Source organism: Parasteatoda tepidariorum, chromosome 11 (genome assembly GCF_982258835.1).
Source record: "Parasteatoda tepidariorum strain Cologne lab strain chromosome 11, Ptep-v5.0, whole genome shotgun sequence".
Taxonomy (NCBI): Eukaryota; Metazoa; Arthropoda; class Arachnida; order Araneae; family Theridiidae; genus Parasteatoda; species Parasteatoda tepidariorum.
The window spans coordinates 72,034,157-72,060,455 of NC_141765.1; the positions used below are offsets into that span (position 1 = coordinate 72,034,157).

The 26,299-nt window shown below is 27.0% G+C and overlaps 1 protein-coding gene across 1 annotated transcript in view; it reads left to right on the top strand.

Annotated features, from left to right (window-relative positions):
• Positions 1-17,356, top strand: part of Syn (synapsin) — a 305,997-nt gene extending 288,641 nt beyond the window's left edge. The window contains exons 10-14 of the mRNA XM_071187941.2: positions 2,199-2,376; positions 4,514-4,623; positions 8,199-8,283; positions 8,506-8,526; positions 15,180-17,356. Of these exons, the coding sequence (XP_071044042.1) occupies positions 2,199-2,376; positions 4,514-4,623; positions 8,199-8,283; positions 8,506-8,526; positions 15,180-15,509 (724 nt within the window). The 3' untranslated portion in view covers positions 15,510-17,356. The remainder of the gene's footprint in view (positions 1-2,198; positions 2,377-4,513; positions 4,624-8,198; positions 8,284-8,505; positions 8,527-15,179) is intronic.
• The last annotated feature ends 8,943 nt before the right edge of the window (positions 17,357-26,299 follow it).

The following is a 26,299-nucleotide window of genomic DNA, read 5'->3' on the forward strand; positions in this document are numbered from 1 at the left end:
ATAAAATTTGTAGTTATTAATGAGGCAAATAAAAATCACCAGGCAACTTTTGATTGGAAGAAATGTTGATCATTTTAAGATAAAAATTTGATTTTTAGCACCATATGATTTGCATATTCTAGTGCATTTCTTTTACTACGGAAACGCATTACTAACAATCAGGAAATTTACAGGATGAAATTTGACAACAAACTTCTAAAATTTATCGATTATGTAAACTTCTTAAAACTTATCAATAATTTAAATTTGTTCACTTGAAAAAGAATTAAAATCAAATATTTTCATTTTGCTGTAAAATTCTATCATTTATCACTGAAAAAAAAACAGGGAAGAATTTTTAAACAAATATTTCTCGTTAAACATTTTTAAAATATTTATGCTTAATAGCAAATTTTAAAAATATGCGAAACGTTTTTTAAAAAAATGTACAATTTTAGCAGTAAACCGTAATATTATTCAATAATAAATCTTTAATGAAAATTTAACTTGAAATATAAATACCGCTTAAGAAATTCTGTCTTCATTTGCCGAATATTCAAATTTACAAGATTGAAATATAATTTTAAATCATATTTGCTCCATTTAAAAATATTTTATTCCCATTTAAAAATCATTTTTAGTATTTCTTTCAATTCCAACGATTATAACCATGAAGAGAAACCCACGCTGTATTTTTTATTCATTTATAGCGGTGGATAACAAGAACGTTCTCTGTAAGAAAAACAGGAAAAGATCCTTAGAGCAAAATTAATATTTAAAATGAGTGCCGGGTATAGATCATTTTATGACGGTAAAACAACGATAAATTTTCAAAAACATCTGCATCCAACTAAGTATTTGTGTTCTTAGAAACATCCTATAAAAATTACTGGAATTAGTTCACTCAAATTACTTAGTTAAACGAGAAATGCCTTCCCCATATGTTCTTTATATCAATTAAAGAACTTTGCCAGGGTCGTAACATCCTTTGGTCATAAAAACTATTTTGTCGCTTAAAATAGGCTTTTAAAAACTATGCAGATCTTCTTCGATATAAAAAATCACTAGGCAGAGAAATAACCACAAGGTTGCTTTTCTTTAAAACAAGAAAGTTTTTTTCTGTAAACTACATATAGAATAGTGAGGCTAAAGAAATTCATATTTTCTTTGGAATTTTATCCAAAACACCTTTTTCTAATTCTAGTGAATCACTAGACCTCTAAATTTTTCCCTAGCCCTAAATATAATACTTATAGAATATATATAAAATATAGAGCTTCAGATATAACTATGAAAGCGATCAAAAAACATTTTCTGCTAGAATTATATTCAGGAATAAAACCATTTGTTTATTTAGTTATCTCGAAATAAATAGAATATGTCATAAGATTTGAGTTGCTGAAAAATCAGAAAAGAATCATCTTATCACAATTATAATCTTCCTTAGCAATTTTGAAATGAATAAGACTTTTTTTTCTATTGCACGTGAAATAAGTTAGCATTATTGCATTTTAAACTAAATCAAAAATCGTTTTGCTTAACTTGCGCTTTTGTAAGAGGTCGCAAACTATCAGTAAAAAATTTTACATTTGAAACTTTATTATTGGGGCAATCGAAAACAAGCAATCACTAAAAAATAGTCTTAAAAAATGTTAGTCTTAAAATAGTTCTAAAAAAATTTTCTACCCATATTAAATTTAAAAAAAAAAAGATATATACCAGACTCTTTCTTCTTTTTATAATATTTTGTTAAAAGATTGAGAATAAAAATTGATTATTCAGAATGCAACTATGCTTTTTTTTGTCAATAATTGATTTGAAAACTGTAATTTTCCCAATTTAAAATAATACAATCTAAATGCAAACCATATAAAAATATCTTGCAGTTAAAATTTGTCTTTAAAGAAAATGCCATAACATAATTGAAGATTTACTTTTAAAATATAAAAACACGCATTTTTAAAATTTATGAATTTTAATTAACCTACTTTTAAAGTTAAGCAATCCAAATTTAAGTCATAGAATATCTTATTAGTTTAAAAATCTGATTATAAAGAGAAATTACTGCAATATATTTGGAAAGCTAATCATTCCAAATAGATAAATAAGCTATTTTTCTATCAGAGAATGATTTTAAAATTTAAATTAGCCCATTTCTAAAAGTATAGAGGTAAGATTTTCCTTTTTGATGCTGAGGAAACAAATTTTGTGACATCTAGGAGAAAATCTATTTCCGGAAATTGGAAGGCAAACATGGGATCAGCAATGCTGGAACAAATTCCAATGACAGAACGTTATAAAAAGTGGGTTGATGAAGTTTCTGAACTTTTCGGAGGACTTGACATTTGTGCAGTAGAAGCTATTCAGGGAAAAGATGGCAGAGAGCATATTATTGAAGTAAGTAAAAGTTTCCACTTCATGGCACGCTTTTCAAATTTGATTTATGCCTCCTTATGTTAAACTTTTTCAAGTGCAAACAAAATTTTATATCTAAAATTGTACTTAAAGGTAATTGAAATCAATCATAGTTTTTCTTTTTAGGCAGCATGAATGATAAACTATCATAAAAGATAAAATGTCAGTTTTTTTCTTTGATTAAACTTAATTGATGTTAAATTGCGTGCCAGAGATGTGCAATTTAAAGATATACTAATATACTTAACTTTCTTTTTTCGCTTTTTGAAAATTATTTTAGACCTGTTGGTGTACAAAATGAAGAATATTTCACTACATTATTTGCAACAATGTTTCTCATTTTACATAATACGAAACAATGTGAGACTGATATTTTACGAATCGAAATTTTTTCTATTAGTTGAAAGACGTCGTCAGTTATACCTACGGTTAAAGAAATTTCGTATGACGTAATTCATTACGACACATTTTATAATAGAAAATGCTGGATATATTGGTCCATTTTTCACTGAAAACCCCGAATAAAACATGAAGAAAAATTTTACAGTTAAAGAAATTTCGTATAGCGTAATTCATTATAACACATTTTATAATAGAAAATGCTGGATATATCAGCCCATTTTTCACTGAAAACCCCGAATAAAACATGAAGAAAATTTTTTACGTGTCTTACGACTTGTTTAAAAAATTTTCAGCGAAGCAAGTTACGTTTTTTACATGAGAGTAATTTCTTACTCAATACTAGCTAGAAAAAAACTTAATTCAGTATGATGCTAGATTTTTACTTATAAAAAGTTATTTTTATGTGAGTTTAGGAGAAATTAACGTCTTATATGATAGAATTTTAAATATAAGACGCCATTTTTTGTAATTCTCGCTGAACATGTACACGCTGAAAGATTCAATACGCTAATCCTTCTTTTTTATTATAAGCTCTATATATTTCACTTATTTACGTCACATTTTACCAAAAACAATTTTTACAATTTTACACAATTTTTACTGTAGGGGAAAATTTTGCGTAGAAATCTACTTCTATGCAATTTTTCCAAGTGAAATCTATTCTGACCTAGTTTTGGATTGTCTATCAGTTAAGGATAGCGCTAATGAACACATGCGAAAGCCATATAAAATTGAATAATTTTAAAGATTATTAGTTAAATACAGATTCAATTATGAACATCAAAACCAGCAGAAAACATTAGATTGCATTGAAATTTGTCTCAATAGTTAGAAATGCAAATATATAGAAATACTCTCAACAAGAAGTAATGTTTTCAAAACTTTTACACAAAACATAATCACGAATCTGATTTCTTATTATTATCTAAGCAAATACTGTATACACATTTCGTGAACCAATGAAACTAAGATAGTGATGTGATTAATCTTCATTTTGGACACCAAAAATTTAATTAAATAGCTATAATAGTTTTAAGTTTTAGTCTAAAAGTCATTTAACTGAAATATAGCCTTTGGAATCGGTAAGTTTTTACATTAATAATAAGTCATTATTTAAACGTGGCAAAGCACTTGAAAAAGTTTTAAATGTAAGGTAAGTCACCAATTCTGATTATTTACAGGTAAAAACAAATATATATTTGTAGGTTTTTGAGGAGAAAATATTAAAGATACATAAAGCTTAGATACTTAGATACTGAAACAACTTTTAAGATATACTTATAAACTGTCCAATGACTCTAAATGTTTAAATATATTTTATTTCAACACCCAATATTTATAATTTTCAATTAAAACAATGAAATTGAATCGAATTGAAAAGTGAACGGCTATGTGAACTCAAAATTGAACATAAATCAAAAATTCAATTTTTGCGATTTGAAATTTAATTTCAATTTTATCCTAAGTAACAAATAAAAGTATATTTAACAAATAAAAAATTTCAAAAATTTGCGCTTAAATTCTCTTCTTATCATTCTGACTTTCTAATTTAAATTAGTCTGATATTAAAAAATTCACTCTCCCTCCTCAAGAAAAAAAAAAACAAAAAAAAAAAAAAAAAAAAAAAAAAAAAAAAAAAAACACTCTATAATTCCCAACTCATAAAAGAACAAATTAAGCTAAAAGAGCTTTTATATTAAATAAATTATTTTTTCAGGTAAACACATCTGCTATGACTTTATTAGGTGAATCTCAAGAAGAAGATCGTAGACTGATAGCAGATTTAGTCGTCCAAAGGATGCAAACTTATTGCAAACCAGTTTTGACGTGAGTATTCACTTAAATTATACTATTTTGAATAAATATCTATTTGAAAGATTACGTTAAAAGCCAGAGAATTAAATCCAGGAAATTGCCGTAAATATATATATATATATATATATATATATACTATCAGCGATTTTCGTTTTGCTCAAGCTTTTTATTCTCTTCTTAATAAAAAGTTTCTCATAAACACATAATCACTTCTACATCTAAATAGGAACTTTACTATCTAACCGAAATTTTGAATTTCCAACCTATTGAACAATGTATTTTAAGAATCCTTTCGATGAAATACGAGATATTAGATAATGATTTCCCTTCTTATATATATTTTTAGTATATTTATAAAATAGGTCAGTATAGGTTTGGTATCTTTATAAAATAAGTCAAAATGGATCTAAATTAAGGATCTCAAGTAGGAAGAACGTGGAAAAAGCAAAAATTTTTTCAATTTTCATAAAGAAAGCGGAAATATTAAAACCTGTTTGAGTGACAAAGAGGAATATAAATTCCCATTAACTTCTCCACATTTGATTTGAATAGCAAATTGGTTCTGACGTATTTCATCCCGCCTTCCTTACAAGTGATTCGACAGATTTGATATGCCACCCCTTATGTTTTGGCTAATATACTGGAAATATATATTAAGGGTAGTTATTCAACAAATGAATGCAGTTTTAATTAAATTTGATTTAAAGACACCTACGTTAGGAAAGTAATTTTTTAAACTTTCTCGCAAACACTATTTTTTATTATTAATGTTTTTTTTTAATACTTTTGTTGAAGAATCATTATTCATGTATTTGCCTTTAAAAATAGGCACTATGATAGTTGTAAGTAGCTTCGTACTAAATAAAATTACAATGTTTTCATTAGAGATTAGTTTAATTTAATACTGGTTTAAGTAATTAAGTAATTTATATTATTGAAAGGTTGAGTCAAGTGATTAGTTGAAACCATCACATCACAATTTTTTGTTGATACGAGAAACCAGAATATCCTTCCTTTTTTTTGGACAAACACAAAATTAAGTGTTTCGGTAAATACTAAAATTGTTTCGAATTAAATATCTTTCAATACTTGCGATAATTTATAATACATTTTGTGTGTGATATAACGCAATTTTGTGTGTGATTGAAATGAAACGAGTGTATCGACTATCAACTTTCAAAACAATAGTCTTGTAAATTCGAACTTTAAATTAGCCGAATTAAATTATTGTTTCAAACTCAACCCAAGAACTCCTGAATCAAACATTGGAAAAACTCGTTTTCTGGGAGGAATCAACACTCGCATTTCTGTATTACATGGAGAGACAACCACGAAATTACAACCACGAAAATCTCTTGTGGTTAGCCCGACAAAGTGATTCTAACTCAGGATTCATCTACCAAGATTAATTTTTTACTTCGCTGTGGTTAGTGAAAGCTGGGAGCAGTACTTGAAACGACCAGCCGTTGAAGAGATTCAAGCCTGGATCACCTAATTGGAAAGCTATTGCGCTATCCTCTGTCATTGGATTTTTCTACCCAACTAAAACTAGGTAGGGGGGGGGGGTTGATATCAACAGCATGAAACAAAATTAACATGGAGGGTAGGAATTTTAAAGAGAATCAACTGAATAAAAAAAATTAGATAAATAACTTAATTAACTTAATAAAAAAAATTAAATAAATAACTTAATTAACTTAATAAAAAAAATTAAATAAATAACTTAAAATCCAAGGACCTAAGCCGAATTAAACCTAACAACACCTAAGCCGAATTAAAATTAAATTTCTGTATTTAAATCTCCATACAAGCACAAAAAAATATTGTTCCACAGAAAAAATAATCTTTGAAAATATACTTTGTGTTTGTCATTATTTTTATGCGATTTTAAAAACTCTTTCAACACCGATTACCGATACTTTTAATTTAAAAAGAGAAAAAATTATAATCTTACTGCTGCCATCTATTGAAGAAAAAAGCATTTTAAGCATCGAATAAGAAGCAACTCCTTATATAAATATTATACTTTCTCTCTCTCTCTTTCCTTTTCCTTTAAGAAATGGGTGAGTTATATAGCAATTTGCTTAAAAATTCTTGCTATACCACCTATAAACTGTATGAAAATATGATATCTTGCTTCAAGTATAGAGTTAAATGAAGGATTATGAGACGGTCTCAAAATAAATTCACGGAATCATTTAAATCGAAGAAGAGTAATTAAATCAGAACCTCTCAAAGACAAGAAATAGTGAGTTATAGTTTTCTTTTTAAGAAATGAGAAAAGTTAATTTTGAGGTGAAGTTGGCATTAACTAAAGTCGTAACATCTACATTTATTCTTTATTTCCTGTAATTCGTATCAAAAATCAAAATCAGAGTAATGTTGCTGTTTCCAGATTTCCTATTTTTTTGTGCTGCCATCTAGTCAGTTAATTTTAAACCATAAAGGTTAATCTGCTAAATAAACAGTGTAATTTATTTTTAAGAGAGTTTTTTGGGTAATTTTATAACACTTATTATGTTCAAGTGCTTATTTTACATTTTAAAGGTATGAATATTATAGATATATGTAGAAATAAGCTAATTTCTTAAAAAATCTCGATTGAACTTAATAATTTACAATATATACTTTAACAAAGTCGGTATTCTCTACTTACATCTCTCATTTTACTCTAGTTATTGGTAATTCCATTAGCATCACACATTATTCGCGTTATGAAACTTAAACTTATGAAACTATATTAAAAAAACCACACTATATAGTTGAAAAGTTGTGTTCTAATTTAAATAGAGTGGAAATTTTAACTTTAAAAAAATAGCTTTTAGTGCTTACTATCTTCAAATTATATGTCATTATTTAATAAAACTGTAGGCCTTATTTAAATTCAAGATTAAAATAAAATTATTGTTCGAATTTCTAAAGTGTCATTTTTTGTAATAATTGTGATAATAAGGGAAAATAATTTAAAAGTAACCAATTTTCTTTCACTGAAATTGAACCGATAAATACGTAACTTCATTTTTTCAGTATGTGAAATTTTACCAAACGAAATATAGGAAACAAAACCCATAAACTTTGGTAGTTATTTTTTTCAGGGGGTGTAACCAGAAATCGCTTAATATTTAAAAAATTGTCAAATATTTTATATTGTGAAAACATTTTTGCGTGGGTGCATCATAAATTTTAAACAATTCTAAAATTATTTAAAGCTATTATGCACTATACCAACTATCTTTGTCGAAAAATGTATATAACATTTAAATTTTAAAAAAATAATAAAGATTGTGTTTTCTTAAAATTAAATTTTCACAAACAAGTAATTGCGTACAAGAATGAGGAGAAAAATCATACATTTTTCGCATCATTTAAAATCTGCCTTTAGTATGAATTATATAAAATAAATATCGTAAATTTGAATCCTAAAAATTATCCTAATAAATTTGAATCATATAAAATAAACATCCTAAAAATGAAGTGTGTAAAAGAAATATTATGAATATCAATTGCATAAAATAAATATCAGAAATTTTAATTGTAAAAAAAAAAACAGCATAAATCTAAATAATGCATGTAATTAATTTTTGTAGGAAGCAAACATCTAGGACTAGCATGACAAACTTTGGTGCAGAGGAACCAACTGCGGTTGAGCAGCCACCACCGCATATACCACAGGTAAACGTTTACTCAAGAAATTATAAATACCCAAAAAATAAACTCTTTATTTCGAAAAAAGAAACTTCTTAAATCAGAAAGTTTTCTCAATAAAAATTACTTTATTTTAAATCTTACCTTAAAATTTAATTATAATTTTATAATTCATTGAATACATTTAAAGTAAAGTATATGTTTCATATTTACTACACCATACTTACAATACTATCTTTGTCATTTTAGCAACGAATACCCCATCAAATAGTGAGTATTTATTTTTCTAATTCAATTTTTCTTGAATCTATTTTTGTTCGCATTCTTTTATTAATTTGTTGTTTTCATTTTAATTTCTAATTATTTACTAAGATAGAAATAAATAATATGTAATATTATTAAATAATATATAATATTATTAAATAATATGTAATATTATTAAATAATATATAATATTATTAAATAAAGAATATGTATTAACGAAAATACAGATTAAACATAACACATAATTTAAAGTGCCAAAAGTTGTAATAACAAAAATACGAGAGTAACCAATAACGTAAAGTCTTCTCTTTTGTTAATACAAAAATTCGATTATTTTCTGTAAAATAAACATCATTTTAGAGGTTGTATGATAGTCTATTTTCTCATTTCCAATCGATGAACACTTGTTGACAACGACTGAAATAACGATTTTGTTCTACTGTGACAATTTCTGCATGCCCAGGTCGTATCAGCTTTCCATCATGTCTTAATTTCATCTTTCATCTCGTGTTAGAGCTGAATTAACTTCTGGCCACATCTTTTTCAAACCGGGTAATACATTGTAGTCACTTATTTTCAAGTTCAGACTATAGAATATGTACAGTCCGCAAAAAAAAAAAGATATCACCCTGAATAACTTTCGTTCTAATGATCCGATTTTCACGAACTAAGTGTCAATCTTAATGGTTCCTGGGGGTGACCTCAAATATGCTAATTAATTAGTGCTAACTATTAATTAAGTTACGAAATCAGACACAAAAACGTACTTTCTCTGAATAAACATATATTTTTTTTTACATATTTGGAATCTAGACACTTGAATTAGGGGGGGTAGACAAAATTTTAAAACAATTGGGTCGTAAATTGGGTTGCAATAAAGGTTTATATATTTGGCGATTGTCCAGAAAACCGCCAAAAAAAGTCGCCTGCGCAAATAAATATTTTAAGATAACCCTTGACTGATTCAAAAGAGAAACGCTTAATTTTACTAGGTTGCTAGGCAACCAATTTCTGACTGTAAAAAAATTGAAATAATGTTTTGTGATTGCTCTGAGAGGTTTAATTAATAGTTAATAGAAAACACCTCGAAGTTTCTAGGCAATAGACAATTTTTAAGTTCATTTATGTCCAAAAAGCAAAAAAAAAAAAAAAAAATAAATAAAATAAAAAATTATTTTAATCTCTTTTGAAAAGAAAATTTGAATCGATTTATAAGTTTTCAGAATTTAAATACATGAACTTTTTATCTGATATTATTTAGATTATGCTATTTTTGCTATGTTTATTCGAGGATTTCATACTAAAATCAAATTAACATAACTTATAATAGCTATATACAAAATTTTAGGGATAATGATTTTTACAGCTTTAATCGAGTCTTCTAGGCATGAAAGTTTGAAGGAAAAAAAAGTGCATGAAAAATAAAATGTAGATTGTATAGTAATTCTAATGCACATTCACAAGGTTTTCTGTAATTTACGATTTCTTTTTTCTATAACTCAATGAATTGCTGAATGTTTAGTGGCATTTTAAAAACATTGAAATATGTTATGTTTAAGAATAAGATATAGAAATAATATGTTGCATATTGTATGATTCATTGTTTAAAAAATTGCTTCATTTTGCTAGATATTTACGTTACATGGTTTTCTTTGGATAAAGATGATTAGCAAATAGCATCCACATGTTTCGATACATTCTGAAACTTACGTTCGCAAATTCACCATAAAATGTCGCACAGCATATTCTTCAATTACGATAAGCTACATTTACCACCAAATACTGCTACTATGATTATTTTTGTTATATATATATATATATATATATATATATATATATATATATATATATATATATATATATATATATATATATATATATATATATATATATATATATATATATATATATATATATATATATATATATATATAACGTCGTTGCCGAGTGGAAGGATTAAAACAGGTCATAGGTCGGGAAGGAGGGTACAAAATTTATTTATTAATTATTAGACAAGAGCAGTCATGATAATGAGTGAAAGTGCACATGAAAAGTTGCGCTCCTTGGTTATATGTTAGGGAAAATCTTGCAAAGTAAAATCCGTAATATGTCTTAATTTAGGGAAAGAGGGAACTCTTAGTAGTTGCTATTGGTTTATGAAATAGATCGAACGTTTCCCACACAAGAGCAAAGGGAAAAATGTCCTGCTCTTAATTAAATGCATACTTGAGCCAAAAATAGATTTAAGAACAGGATGTGGTTTTTAAAAGTGTGAGAAAGTATTTCGTTTAGAATAATTAATTAGGATGAAGTTTTATAGCAAAGAAACTAACATAAAAAGATTAATTGAAGCTTTTTATGTTACATATATATATATATATATATATATATCTGATATGATACTCTCTTTTTAAACAGAGCTCGTAAGGCCCTTAAGATACTGAAATGGGGGCACGAAAACTTAAAAGATTTTTTTTTCCTAATGCCCGCCTGTGTTAACATCAGTCAATTCAGGCATCTACAGGGCGACGGATATCTGTGTGGCCTAAGGATTCCTAACGAGCATCAAACATTCTCAAAATTAAGTGTTCATTCACTGGAAAATTTAGTGTTTATTCAATTTAAGAACTGTTCCTTCACTTGGTTATCTTACTACTTATTATTTAAACCACCAAAAGCTTAAAACAATATTATGTAAGTTATCTAAATTTTTTTTACATAATTTGCATTTAATAACAAATATGTCGACATGCATTTAATAACAAAAACGTCATTTAGCTAAAATTACAAATTTTGAAATTTTTATGATTTTTTTTTAAAGACAAGCTAAGCTTAAGTATTCCTTCACTGGTTAGTTTACCCTATAAGATTTTGAGAAATTTGCGATGTTGTGAGAGATGCTTAAAAATGTTGACTGCGTATTTTTATTAATATTTATAAAATATATATTCAAGAAATTGATGAATATTTTATTCCAAATTTATTCATTCGTATGTATATTATTGAAATTTTATCAGTTATTGAGAAAAAAAAATTTACAAAAATCACATTAAAGAAGCACAATCTGTTGTATAATCATATTCTATCAGAAGCATGCTTTTATAAAACTCCACATTCTCTGAATAAAATGTATTTTATTCAATAAAATGTTTTATTCAAATTTCTTTACTAAATTGCAAATAGAATTTTAGACGACTAAAGAAGAAACATCGTATTTTATAGCTTAAAAAAATAAAAATGAAAGGATAAGCAAACGATTATTAGCGAAAAAAATATGAATGAAATTTTATGCTAAGCGCGCGAAGTCAAGTTCCTCGCAAGTTTATCACATTTTAATATTAATCGCTCCATTTAATCATTTCTTCATTGTCGCCAAATTATTTTTTTAAAAATAATTCATTTTAATTTTTCTCAGCTTCCAATAAATAAAAACAGTTGAAACTTTAGATTTTTCAATTGAAAAATATGTAGATTAATATGGTATAAAAAAATTCATACCTTATAATTCAAAAATTTTTCATCCTTAATTTAATTAAATAATAAAAAATAATTAACAATTATTAAAAATTATTTTTTTCGTGACATTATCTTTGGGTAAATGAGTTTTATGACTGGGTGAAATTTTCTTCGAATTGCTTTATTAGTTTTTAAAATATGACTAAAAACGTAAAAAGTGAAATTAACATTAAGGGGTACGAACTTTGGATCGCTCTCCTGACCAAACTATGAGGACCATATTTCCCAGATTGCGGCTACCCCCTATATTTTGAAGGTTAAGAATCCAAATATGTAAGAAAAAATATATGTTTATTCAGAGAAAGTACGTTTTTGTGTTTGATTTCGTAACTTAATTAATAGTTAGCAGTAATTAATTAGCATATTTGAGGTCACCCCCAGGAACCATTAAGATTAACACTTAGTTCGTGAAAATCCGATCATTAGAACGAAAGTTATTCAGGGTGATATCTTTTTTTTTTTGCCGACTGTACGTATATGATGATGATACCAATTGCAAATGAGGAATGATGTTCAACCCGACGAAAGCTCAATAATATTTACCAAGAAGTAGTGGCCTGTATGAAAAAAATAAGGAATTTTTTCTTGTTTTTAATAACAAATTTGATTAGAGAATCAGTGCAAAAGAAAATTAGTATATTAAGGAATTTTATTTTTCGAAGGTTCCGTCGTGTCATATGAAATGACGCTGTTTGTCTTCTGAATAGTATACTATTTTCATACCTGATGTATTATATTAAGGAATTTTATTTTTCGAAGGTTCCGTCGTGTCATATGAAATAACGCTGTTTGTCTTCTGAATAGTATACTATTTTCATACCTGATATATTATATTAAGGAATTTTATTTTTCGAAGGTTCCGTCGTGTTATATGAAATAACGCTGTTTGTCTTCTGAATAGTATAGGGGAGAGTGGGGTCAATTGTAACATTTTTTACTTAACTATTTTTAACTAACAAAAAATCCAATATATTATTAGTATTAATTGACAGACGAGTAAAGTAGACTATCCTCTACTAGAAAAAAAAATAAATACCTAATTTCAAATGTTATTATATTAGTTATTAACAATTTTTGACAGTCGCGCAATTGTTACAATTGTCCCCACTTACGGGGTCAATTGTAACAGTTCATAAATTCAACTAAAACATAGTTAATTATACATAGTATCATAGTTGTGATATATTTCTTTATTCATCAAAATAGTAGTGATATTTTAGGAGTAAAAATAATAATGAGCTGAGACCTAAAGGGTTAAACTTTTAACTTTAAGGGGTTAAAAATTTTAATTTATGCTGTGAAAGGTGACAAATAAAATAGTGCACATGCAACATAATATAAATGATATAGGAAACTATTGGTGGTTCTTAAGGATTTAAGTAATGGTTTGTAAACATAAGATTATTTATTTTCAGCTGTTACAATCGTCCCTTTACTTATTGTTACAATTGTCCCCAAGACGCCATTTCAGCTTCATTTGTTAAAAACAATGCTAGTTAATTAGCAAAACTAATCTTTTTTTTATTGAAATGTTAATTAAGGTGTCCACTTACATATTCGGTTACTAATTTTTATTTGTTTAAACAAAATTACTTTGTTACAATATAATATTCTAATACCAAAAAAAGTACTTGCGTGGCGTGAAAATATCTTTTGTGATCTAACTCTTTCAAAAGTACGTAAAAATGATTGCCATCAGGGGTGTACATGTAGATTTATTAAATACACCTTGTGCGCCACCTAGGAAACAAATCTAGAACCCGACACTCGAAATTTTTGCTCTGTTACAATCGTACCCTGTTACAATTGACCCCACTCTCCCCTACTATTTTCATACCTGATATATTATATTAAGGAATTTTATTTTTCGAAGGTTCCGTCGTGTCATATGAAATAACGCTGTTTGTCTTCTAAATAGTATACTATTTTCATACCTGATGTATTATATTAAGGAATTTCATTTTTCGAAGGTTCCGTCGTGTCATATGAAATAACGCTGTTTGTCTTCTAAATAGTATACTATTTTCATACCTGATATATTATATTAAGGAATTTTATTTTTCGAAGGTTCCGTCGTGTCATATGAAATAACGCTGTTTGTCTTCTAAATAGTATACTATTTTCATACCTGATGTATTATATTAAGGAATTTCATTTTTCGAAGATTCCGTCGTGTCATATGAAATAACGCTGTTTGTCTTCTAAATAGTATACTATTTTTATACCTGATGTATTATATTAAGGAATTTTATTTTTCGAAAGTTCCGTCGTGTCATATAAAATAACGTTGTTTGTCTTCTGAATAGTATACTATTTTCATACCTGATGTAAGTATGTATTTATGACTGATATGTCGAGTTCAAATTATCTTTATCCAGCGCCCTCTATGCTACGACTGAAAATTGTGAAAAACGTCAATAGAGAAAAGCGATAGTTTTTGAAAAGGGGAAGCGCTTGTGATCCAATTTTTCAATATTTAAAAAGTTTCCACTGTGATGTTTTATTTGGACTGAAGAATCAGAATAAAATGAGAATTATTCATTGATTTCGATTAATTTCATCTAGGTAGAAAAATCTCGTCAAGTTGGCTATTTTAAAAAAAAGATTGAATAACTTATGAAATATTTAACTTATTTTTCCGTTCTAAAAAATTGATAATTCTGTACTGAAAGATGGTATATGCTGTTTTAAATTGCAGTTTTGCCCGAAGTGTAAAATACTTAAACTGTGACTTTTTTATTTTTCTTGGCGAAAGAGCTCCGAAAAACACTGTTAGATGAATAGGCACTTGGAGCCAAACAATGTCGCCCAACAGTAAATTACACCAGGCAAACGGTTTGAGAATGTTTAAAGGTTTACACCAGTGCTCAAAATTCTTCTCTGGTTATGAAATCCCCTTCTAAGCTTCAGAGTATCTGTCAGATAAGGGAAATTGAAGTTCAGTTAGTATTCCTTCAGTTAGTATTCCTTCAATTACTTCAGTTCATCTATGAGTACCTATTGTATATAGCTTTTACTCCATTTTTGGCAAGCGTGGTAGTTACGGAATAACCAGTATAAACATTTTTTAAGAGTCACTTTCAATTCCTGTATTTCAAGTTTGATCTTACAAATATGTTTAAGCATATTAATATTTCTCACAGCCTGCTGGCGCTCCGCCACCTGTACCTCAACGTCAAGAGGCCGCTCGCGGTCCACCCAGTGGACCGCCTCCTGGTCCACCCCCAGCTGCACCACCTCCTGGCCTTCCACCTCCACCGCGTAGAGGATCGCAAACTTCAGCTTCTGAAATTGCAGCAGCAGCTGCTGCTGCACCTCCTAGTGGTCAGCCCACCAGACCTACAACCGGAGCCTCCATATTTAGAAGGGAATCGCAAACTGACACAGAGAAATCGGAGAAGGGCCCTGAAGACAGCGAAGATACAATGCGTAATTTACGAAAAACCTTCGCCGGTATCTTTGGAGACATGTAACGGATTATTCTCTATTAAAGTCAAATTTTGCCTGTCTATTTTGGTTTAGTATATAAAAATGAAGAAATACTATATGAAACCTAAAAACCTACTTGCTGATGGTGATACGCATTCCGATCAAAATCTATTCCAAAAAAAATATTAAATAAAATTTAGTTTTAAAATGGTAATCGTTCAACTGCATTCAAAGAAACTCGAGATCGAAAGTAAACGAAACAATGACGAAACTACTTGACTATTTTTATGAAGTCAGGGAAAATCGCCATTTGAATAGATTATTCTTAAATAAATATTGTTTAGGCGATTATAATATACTTTTGTCCTTTCTTTCTCTGAATGTAGAGAATGTTTAAAAAATTAAAAGTATCGATGAAGAAAAATTAAATTAAAAAAGTACTCTCACCCTCGTACAAGTTTTCATAGTGTTTCTAAAAACTTTCTTTTTATCGAGCATAAATAGACAGGTTTTGATTAAATTCTGTTTAATACGGAAAATTATTTTATTAATTATAATAGTTCATAAAACATGGAACCCTGTCATTTTTAACTTAACGGAAGATTTACATATACATAGTAAATAGAAGGAATAAATGCACGAAAATAATTTTTTTAAGAAATCATTAGTATTTTTCAGTAGAATGATAAAAATTACTTTAGTTTTTGTACCAAAATTCCATTTTGTGGATATTGTATTTGGTACTAAGAAACCCATACTCATAAAACCATTGCTCTCATTTTGACATCGTAGAATTTTTTGTAATAGCTTCAGACATGAAATATAAAAACATATTTGCAAATGGATGCATTAAAAATAAAAAACTAATTAGAATAAACTGAAATTAGATAAATCATGAATAATGCATGTTATTCTCAAAGTAGGGTTTTGACTTTACTTAGAAAACAGCAAAAAATAAAATTGTTGATAATACATGTGAATATTTTTAGTTTATTTGTATGAATAATGCAAATTTGCATGTTAAGAAATTGATTTATTTACCTTCCTTGTGCAAAGCACCATTTTCACGAAATGTGACTTCAGGTACATGACATAGCAATAAGATGAGCTGGCAGCGATCATCACAAATGGATTATAGCAGTGGCGCCATCAAGTTCAGGAATGATGCCTAAAGTCAGATCTCTTTTAAATGGACATCCATTTTTAGCGTGCTAATAAATGCTCATTTTCTATGAAATATTGCTCATTAATTTTAATTTCCAGTATAAATTCTTAGTTGCCTTTTGAAAATAATTCAAAATTGAGTTCAGGAAGAATTAAATTATAATTAATTTAGCGAGATTTAATGAAATAGGCAGGACATAAAACTGCCTCTAACCAATATCAGCAGGAGGTTTTAATAAAGATTCTTATTAGGAAAATGGATATGATGTTTCTATTTAATAGTGAGTGACTGAAACAATAAAAATATAATATAGTATAACTTTCCTATCCATCTATATGTTCATGTTTAGAAACTTTTGTCGTATACAGAGGTGGCGCCAGCCATTTCAAAGGGGGTACATGAAATTTGCGCTCTCTCATCGAGAAAACTAAATGAAGGAAAATAAACTATTTTCATCGAAAAACGAAACGAATATATAAATCTTAAACGTACCCACCTGTCAGAGTACTACTGACGCCACCCCTGGTCGAAAATGAATGTGTCTCTTGATGTTTGCTTGTTGGCTTTTTGCTAAGGCGTATATTGCAGCGTTGTGAGACAAAATTATGATTCTACTTAATTAGCAAAAACTGAAGTACGGCTTGGTTGAGAAGAAGCACGAAGGACTAAAACTTAAAAGACTGATTGGATATGAAATCCGCTTTCATATTCACTGACATGACTAAATCGAAATGTCTTTATGACTAAAAATAACTCAATTACGCTATCATAGCACGCTAACATGCCCGCGTCCGAATGAACTCGTCACCCTACATCGAAATAACTAAATTTTACTTTCACAGCACTGACATGTCCGCGTTACTCGTCATCGTTGCTTCAAAATGACTCAATGGCGCCTTCACAGCACACTGACATGTCTGAGTCGAAATGACTCGATGTAGCTTTCACAGCACATTGACAAGTCCGCGTCGAAATGACTCGATGTAGCTTTCACAGCACATTGACAAGCCCGCGTCGAAACGAACTCGTCGTGCATCTTACCACAGCCGAACAAAATAGGGAAGTCATAAATTATAAAAAATATGAAAATTTTCAATACTGTCTTTTATTTTATGAAATATAAATTGATTAAAAATTATTGATTTCAAATATTGAAATGTTATTGTAGCTGTGTTGGACAAAATTGTAATAATGCTTATTCGTAATATTATTGAAAGGAAATAAAAAATACACATTTGAATACTTATATATTTTCTCTAATTTATTGTACCGAAATAAAAATGATTTCATGTATTTGATTACAAAAATGCGTAATAATGGCATGTTATTGTAGCGTTATAAAACAGAAATTAATCATAAATTTATTGTAAAAACTTTAATTAGAAAATTTCATCTTTAATTTATGTAATTAAAATCGAAAAAAATTTTCTTCAATTAAAAAAATAAATACTTTGCATTTGTAACAGAAAGACGCTTACTAAACTAATTATTAATATCTACGATATATTTTTACTTAAATGCAAATTTAAAGCTTTTATGTGAATTTAGGTAACATAGTTACTTTTTTAGTCAAGCTTTATATTTAATGAAGCTATAATTATGTATATTAAGTGAAACTATACAAAAAATTATCATTAAATATATTTATACATTTTATTATCAAAATTTTTAATCGTTTTGTTTAATTTATTCTTTAGGTATGAATTAATAATCCATTTATTTCATTACAAGTGGTTACAAAATGTATTTAAGAAATAATATTTGTATTGTTTAATATGTATACTAATATTATACTGATTTTTCTCGATTTCGCGTTTTTACCTATATTTAATTCGTTCTTGATGTTTTTCATAGTTTATATTTATGTAAGTGTAGTTTTCTCTGAAATATGTAATTAAACTCTTAACGAACTTCTAATGAAATAATGTTGACTTAGGTCTATTAAAAAATAGTGTTGCTCATTGATTCTGATTAAAATTGTCTGTGAAATATATTTAGTGCAATATTTTAAAACACACAATAATACAGGATTAACTGTTCATGGTATGTTTTAAAATGTTGTAATAAGTATATTTTATCTTTTCGTATTCTAGACTAGTATTATTTGCTCTACAATAAAATTTTCTATTGCTAAAAAATTATAATAGCTGTAGAACATGAAAAAAAACTCTGATTTTGAAAATTTTAATTTCAAAATTTTTAAATTGTCGATTTCATTTAAAAATAATCTCAATTACTATTTTATAGCAACATTTCTTTTCATAAAAAACTTTTGAATGCTAAATTATTTTATAATAAATATGCTATAAAGACAAAAATTCTAATATTATTTAATAGCATCAGTTTAATAAAAATTTAATTTCATAAAATAATTACCGAATGATTATAATTATTTATTTCTATAGTAAGTAATTTTGAATGATTTAAAATTTTTATTATGAAAAAACATAATTTTATGACTAACGTATTTATAGAATAGATATTCTAGATATTTCAAACCACTGTTTTACAATGTATTGAATAGAGAAATGATTTATAATATCAAAAATTTGTACCATATACAAACTTGAAATTAGTAAATTTTTACATCATTTTGACTGCTTGCAAATTATTATTATAAAAATGATACAGTGCCTTCGATTTAATTAAAATTTCTTAGAAGCCTATGTGTTAAAGATTTCTTTGACGTTAAGTTTGCAAATGTTGTTACATTTTTATTAATGTTTGTCTTTGGCTAGATATTACATAACAATTTCAATGTTTTGAAAGTTAACAATATAAAATATTTGTTTCAAATATTTTTCGTTTGATAAGAAAGCGTTAAAAATTTAAAAGGTAATAATAGATTAAAGAAATTTAATTAATTCAAAGTCCTCATTTTTCCAAATAGTGGAAAATTCTTAAATTATTTTTCTTTGATTTAATTTATGCTCCATAATATTTCCATCAGTTATGTTCAGTTTCAGTTATAGCCTACAGTTTACATATTTTTTAGCACTCAAATTGTGTCTTGTTAAATCTAACTCATAGCCTGTTAATTATGTTATTTATTCTTAGGTTTAAGCTATATTGTTTTCGTTATTTCTTATTGGGTCTAAGTTATTTTTTTTATGTCTAAGTTATTTATTGTTTTGCATAATTTATTTTCTGTTTTGCCTTACGTGTTTCTTTGTTATTTAAGTTATTTTATACTTAAGTTAGTTTCTTTTAATTATTAATCCCTTCTATACTTAAATTATTCTCTGCTATTCTTAAGTAATTTCAAAGTAGAATAATTTTTATCATACTTATAAATTGTTCAGTATTGTATTTTAACTGTTTTCTGATATGCTTAACTTATTACTTTTATACTTGAGCTTATTTTTGTTGTTTTATTCGAGTCTGTTGTGTGTATAAATTATTGTATAATAATATATAATTAGTCTGTGTATAAATTACTTGGAACTTATTTACTTTTACTTTTAATGAAACATGCCTAAAATGCAGTTTTTATACTTTTGAAATTATTCAAACTTTATGAGGCAAAACTAAATAGTCTTTTAGTAAGTCGAATAATAAAAACTTGCTTCATGTAATGATTATATTTGACTGCCAAACCGATGTTCATGAAAATATAGATTTCTTGATACGAACAAATGGGATTCAGTTTAAGATTTGATTATTTTTTATAAAACACATTTGTATGATGTCTCATATATGACATTTTATCTTACAAATCTTAAAAAATATGTATAATTAATTTATACTCTACATCTATAACCACATAATTGCCATAATATCCAACCATTTTAGTAGAAATCTATTATTATTTTCAATGATAATTTTTTTGGCTTTTCTATGAAAAAATGAAATTAAAAAAGGCTATTAAATTTATCAACGTTCATCAATATTGAACTAAGTTTTAATTAATAAATTAGTTATTTAATGAATTAAATACAAATAAATTTTATAACGTGTAATCACTTTACTAGGAAGGCGAGTTTAACAATTATCTGTAACTTATGATAATTTTTTTTAAAATTATAGTAGAGCTATAACAAATTTAAAATATTTAACTTGTTAATTTTCATTTTACTACATAGTTTCATTTTTTTTTTTTTTTTTTTTAAAAATCGTTTGCTATCTAATCAATTGAAATTTTTTGCAATCAAAATAAATTTTTTTTCACTTACCTTAATATTTCACTTTTTCTGCAACAGTCTTTAGTATAAACTGTCAATAAAAACGAAAGTATAAATTACGTTTCATATTTGTAAACCAATAACTTATTTTGCAGCTGACATTTATTTAAAACGAAGCATTAATTGAAAATAATTTTTTCAATAACTGTAAATTAATATTTTCTATATTTTTTCCTTTTCTTTGTTATGAAAAATTAAATAAAGATAATTATGTTAAGTTTGCTGCTAACATTAAATTATGTGTATCAAAATATCCATTAATTATTATTATTGTAAATATATAATAAATGTCAAAAGCCATCACAAGTGAATTATGTGTGTATAGTCCACATTATGTAGAATAAATAAAAGAAAAAGTGTGTCTCAATTATATGAATAAAGTAGATTATGTGAAATCTGTGCATATATATTCGTTATGTTTCTACCTAAAAATTTAAAAAGATAAAAACATCTTTTCCTTGTCGCAGTGCTATACTTGTAAGTTTTGAATTTCCCTCTAAGTGTTCATTACAATAAACGCAGAAACTATTTCAAATTTTTACTTGGTGCTTTTAATGCAGTAATTCTCAAGGTACTATCAAAATTAATATCAATTATCTTTTTTAATATCAGAAATATGTTTTTATGAAAGTTCTTCAAGATATTATTAGCATAACTTTTACTAGAGATAGTAAGGGTTCAATTTACCAATAAAAAGTCCAATTTAGCTTATACATGCAATATGTTCATCTTCTATAATTAAATCTATGCTATGTATAAACAGAGCGACATTGCAATATCAATTTCTAATTGCAATTATGCATTAATATTATATTATTATTTACTTCATAATTTATAAAAATATATAAATACTTGCATTTTATTGCAAATATACTTTTTTGAAATACATTGCTATGTATATTAGTGTTAATATACATATATGATTAAAAGAATTTTGTTTTAATTTACATTTATTCAAAGTTAAAAAAATTCACTGAGATACCCTTTTTATTGTAAGTAGTTAAATTATGAGGAAAAACTTGTCTAAAAATTTCAGTTCTTGCATCAATTCCACTTAAACTCAGTATACTATTTTTTTAAGAAAAACCTTTTAATTTAAAGTTTACATCTTTTTATTGTTCAATATTAAGTCTTTTGCTGTAATTTTTCAACTGTTTTTTTTTTTTTTTTAAAGTTTAGACCAAACATTCAAAACAAAATATGTATGTTATTGTTAGATTCATTTATAATTTGTTTTATTTTTATTTTATTTATTTATTATTTTTATTTATTTATTATTTTATTCATTTATTACTATATTTGCTTATTATTTTATATATTTCTAATTTTAGTTGATTTATAATTTTATTTTTTAAATAGTTATCTATTTATCTTCCATTTTTGTTTCATTATCGAAGATGCCATCTTAAATGTGTTACAGATATTACATTATCAGATAGCCATTTTATATCTTTCGGGTATCAATTAATGTGTATTTTCTTTACCTAAAACAGTTGTTGTTCTGATTCATGCATACTATGTTGTCATAGTTTGCTTTATTGTCAAATTATTCAAATTTGAAAACATCATAATTTGTTAATAAATGTGATGAATCTTGAGAACTACTGTAATTGACCAAATGTGAAGTCTGTTAACTTGTGAATGTCAAATAAAGAAATAAATGTATGTGATGAAGACACATCTTTAGTTGGTTATTTTTTTTATTTTCATTTCAGTTCGTATTATTAGAATATTATTGTACTTAAGGAACACTCTCTCTAAATGATCTCCACGCACTGTTGGATATTCTAAAATTTCGGTGAAATAATTCCAATTAACCCTAAATGTTAATCAAGAGGACATTTTTAATCATTACAGTTTTGAAACCGTTTACAACTAGTATGGTTATGAAACCATGAATACAAAGCTATACGCTTTTTTAACCATTTACAACTAGCATGGTTTCAATACAGTAATAAAGAAGACATTTAGCTGGACATTGGAGATAAGTTTTATGTTAGGTTGGGCATTGGAGTATAGTATAGTAATAGTCCAGGATCCCAAATTCGGGAGTGCAGGATACTGGAAACTCTTTATGTGTAAAATGGAGTTGAGGAAATATTGCGGTGTCAACACGGGGATTCGAACCTCCGTTCTGTTAGTCATGAGATTGATAGTTTAGTCCTCTAGGCTATGATATGCACTCAGTTGCAAGGAACTAAGTGGCTTCATTAGGTGTGCCTAGTTGGTGCGATAAAATTCTGTTGGTTCAACCGTATAAGGTGGAAGCAGTTAATGAGAGGTTTTTCTCACAGATAGGAAGCTGGAATACCATCTAATTTATGGTTATTTGACTATTTTGTTTGAATATGGTAGAATAACAATTAAGTAAATTCTTAATAAACCTATTTATCCGAGAAATTTCTAACAGTATAAGTCACATGTTAGGTCACTGAACACATACTCACCACATGATTAAGCTTAGCCATTATTTTTAGCATTAATATCTATAACGTGACTACACTTTAAAAAAAAGTTAATTTAAAATTAGGAAAGCATTCTAACTATAAATGCAACCAGTTTTTATTCAATTCTAATAAGGTTTTTAGATATTTTTACTATTGAACGAAATTATTGTTCATTTTTTCGATAAAGCCGAAGTGCTAGAATTCCAGGTAGCATTTGCTACCTAGGAACCTTCTGTTCTCTGTCGAAATGATCATCAAGCTTGAAGCACTAATTCAACAATCTTAGTAGACATTAATCTACAGGGATGGAGGATGACTTGAAACATAATTTTCTTTATGAGAAGAAGTCATTACCCCTTGATAATCAAGCCGAAAAGACATTTAAGTTAATAATTACAGTGCGAAATTATTTTTTTCTCTTTGCTTAAGTAATTATAAAGTTTTGACGTAAACTTTTTTTAAAGAATCAACAATGTTTCCCGAAGTGAACCCTTGTTGTGTTCTTCAAAGCTCTTTCGTTTAGGAAAAAAGAGTTCCACAACATGCTTATTAGAAAACAAATAAATAAATACTTATAATTAAAACTTTCAAACTTATATTTAAACTATAAAATGTCAAACATGCAATTCAAATATCACTACCGAGTAAGGCGGGACTGGAAGCATCATAACATGTTTAATTGCCGGAGGAGTTCAAAGGCTATTATTAGAAACTCCTCCAAGTTCCAGTAGACAATGAAACAGGTTTTGATGATTTTCAAGCCAACCTCGTCGCTAGTGATTCGATATATATAATTTTTGTTTCATTCAAGTTTAAATATTAGTTAAACTTCTTTAATAAGCATATTCCGTTTAATAACAAAAAATATATAGTAGGGATTAAGGAACACCTGGATTTTTTTGATAGAATTCATTCATCGTTTTTTTTTCTTTTTTTTTCTTCCTTTTTTTACGTCCTTGTAAAAAGGGGAAACGTGCTGCATACCAGACCACACGCTAGTAATTGAGAAAAACGATATGTCGAAATTTCTATGTATAACTAATATATTTCACACATTGTGTAAATACCATAAAATGATTTAAAGTTACGAATTATATAATATAAGATTAGCAATAAAGATAAATTTTTAAACAAATTAACCAAGATATGATTGAATCAGCAATAAAAATATTTACGCTTCTCAAAAGCTCACACAGGGCATTTCAAAATGAAATTTGAATTTGTGTGATTCATTCTATTTTATTTATTACAATGTCTGTTGCAATGATGTGACGTGTTTAACGACGCAGTTCTACAAGAATTTAATATATGTTAAGAGTAAGAACACCTGACCTTCCTTAATAAATCTAATTTACCTGGTTTATTAAAATTATTATTAAAATACGTTAAATTAGAGGTAAAATTTATCTTAATAATATCAACATATAGTAGACCAATATTTCGCTAAAAATTTATTTAATGATTAGCAGTACAACTCGGAATTTTTCTCTTAACTGTCAAATTTGATCCATTAACATCAGAGTTTTTTTTAGGACTTTAATAAATTTACTCATTCTTTAGTAATTATTGATAGACGTTATCTAATAAGATTATCTCTAATTGTTATTAGATAGTAATAATAGAATATCCCATTAGTTAAAGGAAACAAAATTATTTCCTCTTGAGAGGGGTGAAACGAACTTCAGCGATTTATATGTACGGAGGAACACCTAAGAACAGTAGTATCTTGAGTTTAGAAATTTATTAGCGTTGGATATTTATGTAATAACTGGTGATTATCACGAATTTCAATTTAAAAAAATGGTGCAAGAGTTTAAATAAATTTAATTATGTTTTGAGATCAGGGTTAACTGGATGGGCACGTTGCCTGGCCAAAGACAGGAGTGTGCGGAGAAAAAGCCTCGAGGCCTTATGTGCCAGTTCGGCACAAAGAGGATAAATAGGTAAGTAAATAATTTAATATGGAATTTATTTTTATTTACACTCAAAACAAATGCATTTCGATTTACATTGCCTAAAATGAAGTGAATTATTTATACAGTTTCTTTACAAAATTTATTCATTCAGATCATTTCAATTCATCACAGTAATATAATGCATGTGATTGAATTTTAGAAGCGAAAAATATTTTTCGAAAATTTTCATGAATCATCTAAAAATGATTTCCATCAAACAGATTTAAATTTAGATTGGATGTAAACAATTAAATTTTGACATTTTCTTTATAAGGATTCCAAAAACTTTTATCGATATCTGGTATTTCATTTTCCTCTAATGTTAGCTCAAATTGTTATCGTGTTTCGCTGTCTAATTTCTCCAGAATAACACATAATAACAACACATTAAAGACCACATTTAGTACCAGATCAGTCAGTTTAATTGATTCATAATCGCACCCAATCATGTTATAATACCATTTTAAAAGGAAGCTTCAGAGCCTTTTAACTGATTTATATCCAAAAAGTATCTGTAACAAAAGGTACACATGAGTTAAATCTTTCAAAATATATATATTTTGAAGCATTCAACAAAAAAGAGCAGCCTGTACCATTCGACTTTCAGTTTAAGAAATTATAGTAGATGCTCAAATTATTGCCAAAGTTTGGATTTGTTAGTTTAGTTATTATTTAAAATATTATATATACTATGCAATCAATATTATCAGTCGAAATTTAACGTTCAAATTGAGGTTAAAAAAAGTTTCCTTAAAAATTGAGATATTTTAAAAATTTTGGTATGAAAGTAAAGATATTGGTCGTTTGTGGAGGTAACATATATTTTTTTAACTTTTTGTCTAAGTCTGAAATAAAAAGATATATCCCAAAAGTTATAATAAAGGTTATCGTACATATGTTATTTTATATAATATCTTAAAATAGTGTTCTATATGACAAAATCCAATTAAGTTCTACGAATGATTCAAAATTAAAAAAATGAAAAGTAAAAATTAATGGGTTCGTTGGACAGTGTCGGGTTTATCTAAATTATTAGTAGTGGGGGCTCAAACTAACGCCAAAAGTTGTATTTGCTAATTTAGTAAT